Raw genomic sequence first — 9,878 nt, forward strand, 5'->3', positions numbered from 1 at the left:
CTGCTGTGGCCCGGAAAGATAGTGGAGGATGGCCCAAGTGCTTGGGACCCTGCACCCGCATGGGAGACCAGGAGGAAGCACCTGGCTCCTGGCTTTGGATCAGCGCAGCGCCGGCCGTAGTGGCCATTTGGGGGGCGAACCAACGGAAGGAAGACCTTTCTCTCTGTCTCTCTCTCTCACTGTCTATCTGTCAAATAAAATAAATAAAAAAAGAATAATAACTAATAGAAATACAATGAGATGTAAATAGTCACACTTTGGGGGTAAAAAAAAATATAAGATGAAATTTAAGATGTGAACTACCAGTTTAAGGTTTCTGCCATGCAGAAGAACTTTGAGTCATGCAAAGCAAGCATAAAAATCTAGATTTGGTGCTTTGTTTTTATTTATAAAGATACTACATAGTGTGGAAAATCCAAATGATATAGGAAGAAAAAGAAACAGGGAATAGAGTGGGAAATCTTCCATGGAATGTAGGCCGCTGACATACTATAACATACCTGCCAGACACTGCACTCTGTATGTGTGACCACATGGATTTGTAGATACTTAACTTTTCATGTTTCAAAAAGAATCATAATACATATGCAGTTTTGCATTTGTATCTCTAACATAGTAAAATATCAAGGGAATATAGATCAGCATCACTTCATATGGTGAGTAAACACAAACTGTTGTATGGATATATCATAATTTTATTTAAACAATTTTCTAATGATACTTGTTTAAATAAAATCATTCCATATTTTAAATAATGCACAGTTCTGTGGTTATTTTCTTTTTTTTAGAAGATTTTATTTATTTATAGAGGTAGAGTTACAGACAGTGAGAGGAAGAGACAGAGATAGAGGTCTTCCTTCCGCTGGTTCACTCCCCAAGTGGCCACAATGGCCGGAGCTCTTCCGATCGGAAGCCAGGAACTGTGAGCTTCTTCCTGGTCTCCTATTCGAGTGCAGGGGCCCAAGCACTTGAGCCATCTTCTGCTGCTTTCCTAGACTATAGCAAAGAGCTGGATTGGAAGAGGAGCAGCTGGGACTAGAACCGGCGCCCATGTGGGATGCTGGTGCCACAGGTGGAGGATTAACCTACTGCACCAGCACGGCCCCCCCCCCTTGGTTATTGCTATCATATAAATTGCTAGCAGTAGTATTATTTGGTCGCAGGTATTGCACTTTTAAAATTTTGATAAATGTTTCAAAATTTCCCTCCAGAAAGCACATGAAAATACAATGGGACTGCCTTTTTCTGTCACACATATTGTGTAGTATCATTTTTTATATTTGTAAGTTTGAGACTTTTATTAGAATATCTCTACTTGTACATTTGAACTTTTTTTATTTTCATGGCCATTTGTATTCTTATGAGAACTGCCTTTTGGCCATTTACTCTCTTTTAGTATTCATCTTTTCCGTAATCTATAAGAATTTGTCTTTTAAATAGCTTAAAATTCTATGTCATAAATGACTCAGTTTGGTTTTTTAAGATACTAACCTTGTTCATGCATTTTTTGTGCTTTTTCAACCTTGTTCACTAATTTTCTGAAATATTTATTTGATCAGAATTTCCTTTATGATTTCTGGATTACTAACTTAGAATAGAGTAATTGAAAGGTCTTCTTCACTTCAAGATTATCAAAATGTACATCTGCATTTTCATGTTTTTACAGGTTTGTTTTCCTCCCATCTTTGAATCTAATCCATAGTGATTACTTTTTGGCATAAGGAGTGATAATGTGCTAATACACTGCCTCCCCATTTGTCATGTTCTACTTTGGTTTTAAAACTTGACCAACTTGACCAGTAAAAAGCAAAACAACAACAAACAGGGTACAGGCAGACTTACTGTGGCAGAATGCTTCACAGTTTGAGTGTGTCTTTCATATTCATGAGTGGAGACAGGTTGGGAGGGGAAGAGTGGGCTGGGGAGTGGTAATTGGCATTCTCCCTTTAGAGTTGTCTTCTGGGAATGTGTGTATAGAAGAGACAATTAAGATTCTGGCAGAATGTCTTTTAGCTCTTTCCCATTTCTCTTCTCTTAGTCACCTCTGAGTTGTTGTTTTTTTTTTTTTTTTTTTTATCAAGGGAAGCAAAACTGCAGTTGGGTGACATAAGATACCAGTTGATGAGAGAACTTAGATACATGATTTGAGTTTTGAGTCTGTACTGATTTTGAAGATCAAGTGTTCTCTTTCCATAATGAAGCCATGAACTTTGGTGGACAAGCCTTGTATTTTTAGCATTTATTTCAACATATATTCTTAGTTCAGAAATCAATGAAGAGTGAAGAGTTCCTCTTGGAACATAAATTCCCTGACCACTGAGTAAATGCTGTTAAGTTTCTTATATGTGTTTCAGACATATCGAGCACTATTTTTGACAACTACATACTGCTGAATGTTCAGCTGGTGAAATCGAAAGTCTTTCACTCAGAAGAAATAAATCAAGAGGGTAAGAAACAGAAATTAATTTACAGCTTTGAAATGTTCTTTTTGTCAAATAGTAAGGAGTCATCAAGATTATTTAAGATAATCCCTTTTGAAAATGAAATCAATTTAGAGGTGCAGGCTTATGGCTCAGTAGTTAACTCACAGCTTCATACACCCACATTCTACATCAGAGTGCCATGTTTGAGTCTTGACTCCATTTCTGGACTAGTTTTCTGTTAATGGTCACCCTGGGAGGCAGTAGGTGATAAAAAGAGCAAGTCAAACTTCAGTGTTAATCTCACTCTTGCTGCAGCCTCCTTCTGTCTTACACTTTGACTCTTGGGAGAAAAAGTTGTCTTTGCTAATAAGGATATAGAATATAAATGGAGAAGTAAGACATACACACACACACACACACCTGGAACTGGACTTTAGAGAGTTTGCTAATTATCACATTGTATTGTGTGACTTAAAATACAGAATGTAGGGCAGGCATTTGTAGTTAAGTACCGGTTAAGAAACCTGTGTCCCAGGGGCTGGCACTGTGGCACTGGCATACCTTATGGATGCTGGTTTGTGTCCCAGCTGCACCTCTTCTGATTCAGGTCTCTGCTATGGCCTGGGAAAGCAGTGGAAGATGGCCCACATGCCTGGGCCCTTGCACCCACGTGGGAGACCCAGTAAAAGCTCCTGACTCCCAGCTTCAGATCTGCGCAGCTCCGGCTGTTGTGGCTATTTGGGGAGTGAACCAGTGGATGGATGACTTTTCTCTCTCTACCTCTCTGTCTGTAACTGTCTCTCAAATAAATAAATAAATAAATATATTTTTTAAAAAAGATACCCATGTCACACATCAGGACACGTGGATTCAGTACTAACTTCTGCTCCTGATTCTGGCTTCCTGCTAATGCAGCCCCAGTGATGGCTCAAGCATCTGGTTTCCTGCCACTCAGATGGGAGACCTGGACTGTGTCCCCAGCTCCCAGTTTCAGCTGTGAATCTAGACATTGCAGGCATTTGGGGATGGTGAATAAGAGGATGGGCGCTCTCCCCAAATAAGTAAATATTAATTGAAAAAGATATGGAAAAGCTGGTGCCACAGCTCACTTGGCTAATCCTGTGGCTCTGGCACCCCAGGTTCTAGTCCTGGTCGGGGCACTGGATTCTGTCCCGGTTGCTCCTTTTCCAGTCCAGCTCTCTGCTGTGGCCCAGGAAGGCAGTGGAGGATGGCCCAGGTGCTTGGACCCTGTACCCACATGGGAGACCAGGGGAAGCACCTGGCTCCTGGTTTCATATCGGTGCAGCGCACCGGCCGCAGTGTGCTAACCATAGTGGCCATTGGAGGGGGGGTGAACCAACGGAAAAAGGAAGACCTTTCTTTCTGCCTCTCTCTGTCTCACTATCTAACTCTGCCTATCCAAAAAAAAAAAAAAAAACCATATATATATATATATGGAAAGCACTCAAAATAGAAAAGACTATTGTGACCAGAAGTAGATAAGATGTGCCTAGATGGAAAAAACAAGGAGTATTGAGATATTGCCATGTTTATTTTATTTTTTAAGGGAAAAAGTTTATTGTAGGAAACCCAACAGACCAGAGGGAAGGGGCAAAGAAGGAAAAAAGGGAGAAGGAGAGCATAGAGCGAGATCAAGAGAGAGAGAGAGAGAGAAAAAGATCAAGAGAGGGAGAGTGACAGAGCCACGTGTTCAAGAACAGGTCCTGTTAAACATTTGCTGGAGGGCGGGCAGGGAAGTAGGAGCAGCGAATCCCATTAGGATGGGGGTGTAGCTGACACCAGTGGATGGGCCATGTGGTCACCTGGCTTCCAGCAATGGTGGCAGGGGTTAGAGCCTAGGATGGTGTCAGGGGTGTAGATGACGCCATAGACAAGACTGCGCCATTTTACTAACATTTCCCCCTTTTGTTTTTTATAAAGCAGCAGTTGTATGGGATTACATTAGTCTCAAAAGTACAGGAGGGGTAGAGGGATGATGATTTGTCTTTAGAGCTACTTCTTGCTGACATGGGGACCACGAGTTACTCTCTGTTGGCATGGGGCAATGTCTCAAGCCACTGTCTCCTGGGTGGGGAGCAGAGTATATCTCTGTAGCAGCATTTGATTGACTGCCTGGTTGGTAAAGGCCTTGGTTTGTTCCATTATCAACTCCTATAAATGCTTAGACACAGTAATATGAAAATCAAGTGAGAATAGCAGCCAGTGACCCTAAGAGTGTCATTAACCAAGTAATGAGAGGATTTCATAGAAGACAGGAAATGAGGGGGTGGTCTCTGGACCCTTGTGAAAATTGTTTGATGGATGTGATTTAAAGCTGATCTCAACCAAGACTGGGAGAAAGGCCACTCATCTTTTGCATGTAGAGGGGTTTGTCTATAGAGAAATTCTGAGCAATCATACAACATTAAGTGGTGGAGAGGACCATCAATACAGATCAATACATATTAACCCTAATGTTAACCCAGGGTCAATCCCTTGGTGAACCCACCTTCCTATAGGACATTAACCTTCACCCTCCACAGTGAATTCTAGATTCCCAGGAGCCAGTGCCCCAGATGACTTTAGATGAGAGGTACCTTTCCGAAGCCCCTCAGCATATCCCTCCTCATACTCTTATTTATTTATTTATTTAAAAGAGAGAGAGAGAGATTTCAAGGGAGGCATATCTTCCATCTGTTGGTTCATTCTCCAAATGCCTGCAACAGGACTGGGCCAGGCTGAAGCCAGAAGCCAGGAACTTCATTCTGGTCTCCCTGTGCCATGTTTACACGTTGCCTTGGGCTTTGCTTCTCCTTCTACCTCTAATTCCTTATTGCCTCTGTGGTTGTAGAAGATGTCCAGTAACCACTTATGCATGAATGTCTTTAGATTGAGACCAGTGCTCATAGTGCCAGGAAAGCCCTGGGGGATTCTGAATTGTAAACCTCTGCCTTCATATCTGGAGCAGAGCTGATGCTTCAGTTGTCACCATGGTCTGAATGCTCATTGTACAAAGCTCTATTTCCTTGTCTCAGCTGAAGGTTTTGTGAAAAGCAAGTGTCCTGGGAGATTCTATCTGTGATCCAATCTGATATATGGTTACTGAATAGACTGGTCTAGGGAACAAATATCAGTGCTAAAGGCACAACTTTAATTAAGTGATTACTGTCCAGACTGAGCTTGGATTCAGCCAGAGAGGCAAAATTCTGACTTCGGGTGTTTGGGGCAAATAAAAGTCATTTCCTGGTCTCAAGAGGTGGTTGTCCTGTTTGTCTTTGGAAGACTCTCTCAGGTAGAGTCTCCAGTTTCATCTTACCCACCATCACCAGCCACTGTGAATAATTATTGCTATAGAGGTTTTCTTTGATTTTCTAGAATCCGTATCAAATGACATAGCTGAAAAAGACTCTTGGGTTTTTGAACCTGGTATTAGTGATATCCATCTGCTGGTTTACTCACCAAGTGGCCACAATGGCCAAGGCAGAGCCATGCTGAAGCCAGGAGCTTCATTCGGATCTCCCATGTGGGTGCTGAGGCCCAAGTACTTGGGCTATCCTCCACTGCTTTGCTAGGCCATTAGCAGGGAGCAGGCTTGGAAGTGGGGCAGCCAAGGCACGAGCTAGCTCCATATGAGATGCCAGTGTCACAGGTGGTAGCTTTACCCACTATGCTACAATGCTGGCCATTTTCACTTTTTTTTTTTTTTAAGAAAAATGTGTTTATTGGGGCCAGCTCCAAGGCTCACTTGGTTAATCCTCTACCTGCGGCATTGGCATCCCATATGGGAGCTGGGTTCTAGTCCTAGCTGCTCCTCTGTTGTGTCCCGGGAAGGCAGTGGAGGATGGCCCAGGTGCTTGGGCACCTGCACCTGCGTGGGAGACCAGGAAGAAGCACCTGGCTCCTGGCTTCGGATTGGTGCAGCTCCGGCCGTAGCGGCCATTTGGGGAATGAGTCAACGGAGGGAAGACCTTTCTCTCTGTCCCTCTCTCACTAACTCTATCTGTCAAATACATTAAAAAAAATTATAATAAAAAAAAACGTATTTATTTATTTGAAAGGTAGTTTCAGAGATAGAGAGAGACAGAGAGATCTTCCATCTACAGGTTTGCTCCCCAAATGGCCACAATATCTTGGGCCAGACCAGGCCAAAACCAGGAGCCTGGAACTCCATCTGGGTCTCCCATGTGGGTGACAGAGGATCAAGCACTTGGGCCATCTTCTACTGCTTTCCCAAGCATGTTAGCAGGGAGCTGCTGGATTGGAAGTGGAATAGCTAAGACTCAAACCAGTGCTTATATGGGATACCAGTGTCGCGGGCCATTGCTTATCCTATAAATTTGCACCATTATGCTGGCCCAAAATCTTTTATTTGTTTTTTCATCATGGTAAAGAAGAGAAAGTTTTTGTTTGTTTTATGGTAGATTTATGATTTAACTCACAGTTATACATTCCTTATCCCTTTCTGTCCTTCCAGGCAGCTGGGACAAAAATCATAGTTGGTAATAAGTTGTTATTTGTTTAGAACAAAGGATTGGTTTTCCCAACATAAAGGACATGTTTCAACCTTAATCTAGATGTGAAAAGCTAAAATATATTTTTGGTTGTTGATATCCATTGGCTTGTTAAATGAGATTCAGGACAGAATTTTTGGTTTTTCTTTAGAACTTTCGTTCTGTTCTTTGTCCTAGGGCAGGTAAGTGAAGTGTTATTTGAAAAATGTGTTTGAAGTTATAGAACATTAACCTGATCTCTAATAAATCCTCCAGAACCCACGGCTTACGTGTTTTTGAGCTACTGTGGATGGACCTGGCTCTCTTGACTGCCCTTCCAAGTAGGATGTCACTGAGATCCCTCAAATGGAGCCTCCTGCTGCTGTCACTCCTGAGTTTCCTGGTGATGTGGTACCTCAGCCTACCTCAGTACAATGTGATTGAACGTGTAAACTTGATGTACTTCTATGAGTACGAGCCAATTTACAGACAGAACTTCCGCTTCACTCTCCGGGAGCATTCAAACTGCTCTCATCAAAACCCATTTCTGGTCATCCTGGTGACTTCTCATCCCTCAGATGTGAAAGCCAGACAGGCCATTAGAGTTACTTGGGGTGAAAAAAAGTCTTGGTGGGGATATGAGGTTCTTACATTTTTCTTATTGGGCCAACAGGCTGAAAAGGAAGACAAAATGTTAGCATTGTCTTTGGAGGATGAACACCTTCTTTACGGTGACATAATACGACAAGATTTTTTAGACACCTATAATAACCTGACCTTGAAAACCATTATGGCATTCAGGTGGGTCACTGAGTTTTGTCCCAATGCCAAGTACATCATGAAGACAGATACTGATGTTTTCATCAATACTGGCAATTTAGTGAAGTATCTTTTAAACTTAAACAATCCAGAGGAGTTTTTCACAGGTTATCCTTTAATTGAGAACTATTCCTACAGAGGATTTTACCAAAAGACCCATATTTCATACCAGGAATATCCTTTCAAAGTATTCCCTCCATATTGCAGTGGGTTGGGCTATATAATGTCCAAAGATTTGGTACCAAGGATCTATGACATGATGGGTCACGTAAAACCTATCAAGTTTGAAGATGTTTATGTTGGGATCTGTTTGAATTTGTTAAAGGTGGACATTCATTTTCCAGAAGACATAAACCTTTTCTTTTTATATAGAATCCATTTGGATGTCTGTCAGCTTAGACGTGTGATTGCAGCACATGGCTTTTCTTCTAAGGAAATCATCACCTTTTGGCAGGTTATGCTCAGAAATACCACATGCCATTACTAACTTCACACTCCATCAGAAACCTAGAGGACAGGAAACTGTGCCAAGCGCTGAAGCTGGTACTATGGGAAACTCATAGGAAGGTCAGTGTGTTGGCTTACACTGAATCAAAAGTCATGGAGAACCCATAGACTGGAGACTGGAAGTCACACATTGCTGTGATTTATTTGGATATAAATCAAGTCAGGCCCTTTAAAGGTAATATTCAGATGAATAAATTTATCTTACAAAGGAATTTGCTTTTTTTTTTAAACTAGGACCAAACAATTTAAACACATCATTCTATAGATTAGACTTTCTTAAAGATTTCACCAAATTCTGAACTCATTAGGCCTTTATAAGAAAGCAGTGTAGAGTTCTGTTTATTGAACAATCCAGTCACTTAAGGGTTTCATGTGTCTCTTACATGGATTTCCAATTTACAAAAATCTGTGTTTCTGTGTGAGAAACTTCCCTGAAGTTATACTGAACAAAATTTCATGTTTTTGGTCATTCATAAGGTACTTCCAAATATTGCAGTATTTTAGAGTTATAAATTATTATTTATTACTTTGTGTGTGTTTACATGCTATGGTGATTTCTATATTGTAAAAATAGAACAATGAATCTTTTTTTTACATTTGAACTTTGTTCTAGTTACTTCACTGGTCAGTTTGTTATCAATAGCCTCATCAATGTGAAGTCATAGGTTATTATTGCATATCAATAATCTCTTGGAATTTGTAATATATTTTACTGTGGTAATATAGAGAATGATTAAATCAAGAAAACTTGAATTATTGTCTTTTTTTAAAAAAAATATAGTCCCCAGTGTTTTTAGATGTCATTTCTTCTGTCTCATTTTTCTGCCTGGAAATTAGGAATAATGTAGAATGCTAGTCAGTGTGTTTCCTTTTGGAAAGGACTCTGGGCAAAAAAGAAAGGAGAGAAAATAATGCCCACAGTATTATGAAGAGTGTCATCCCAGCATTGGCATTCCAAGAAGAGTGAAGATTCAAGTTGCACTGTTAATCTGTCCCCATGTATTTTCTCATTAATAATCAGTTTGTGAATAAAGAAGAAAAAAAAAAAGAGAAAAGCTGTTGTTAGTTTCTCATCAAAATGAAAGCCCTAATGTGTGGAGTCTAACTCTGATTCAGATCTCGTGTGTGTGATTTTTTTAAAAAGATTGATTTATTTATTTGAACAACATAGTTGCTGACAGAGGAAGAGAGAGAGAGAGGTCTTCCATCTGCTGGTTCACTGCCCAAATGCCTGCAACTGCTGAAGCTGGGCCAATCGGAAGCCAGGAGCCAGGGGCTTCTTCTGGGTTTCTCACATGAGTGCAGGGACCATCTTCCATTGCTTTCCAAAGCCACAGCAGGAAGCTGGATTGGAAGAGAAGCAGCATCCATATGGGATGCCAGTGCCACAGGTGGAGGCTTTGCCCACCGTGCCACAGCACTGGCCCCCAATATCATGTGTTTTCATAGAAGGACATTTCTTATAAAAGTGGTGAAGTATCTTTTGTTGGCCAGCAACTGGCTAGTGAAAGAGGAGTTCATGTTGCTCTCATACTCGTAGGATTATGCAGTTTTCTATTAGAGTTGTTATGGGACAAGTGATTCATTTTTTCTGATTACATGATGACAAAGATCAAATCTTGAAAATAGGTAGTCAGAT

At 41.0% G+C, this 9,878-nt stretch overlaps 1 protein-coding gene across 10 annotated transcripts in view; it reads left to right on the forward strand.

Moving 5' to 3' along the window:
- B3GALNT1 (beta-1,3-N-acetylgalactosaminyltransferase 1 (Globoside blood group)) overlaps positions 1-9,294 on the forward strand; it is a 49,724-nt gene extending 40,430 nt beyond the window's left edge. For 7 of the 10 annotated variants that reach the window (XM_051859092.3, XM_051859093.3, XM_089331029.1 and 4 more), the window contains 2 exons: positions 2,355-2,447; positions 7,190-9,294. In XM_051859092.3, the coding sequence (XP_051715052.1) occupies positions 7,224-8,219 (996 nt within the window). In that variant the 5' untranslated portion in view covers positions 2,355-2,447; positions 7,190-7,223 and the 3' untranslated portion in view covers positions 8,220-9,294. The remainder of the gene's footprint in view (positions 1-2,354; positions 2,448-7,189) is intronic. The other 3 variants (XM_051859100.3, XM_051859098.3, XM_089331026.1) reach the window with 1 other exon arrangement.
- The last annotated feature ends 584 nt before the right edge of the window (positions 9,295-9,878 follow it).

The sequence above is a fragment of the Oryctolagus cuniculus genome, chromosome 4 (genome assembly GCF_051225735.1).
Source record: "Oryctolagus cuniculus isolate XC-2025 breed Fujian yellow rabbit chromosome 4, ASM5122573v1, whole genome shotgun sequence".
In the NCBI taxonomy this organism is placed as follows: domain Eukaryota; kingdom Metazoa; phylum Chordata; class Mammalia; order Lagomorpha; family Leporidae; genus Oryctolagus; species Oryctolagus cuniculus.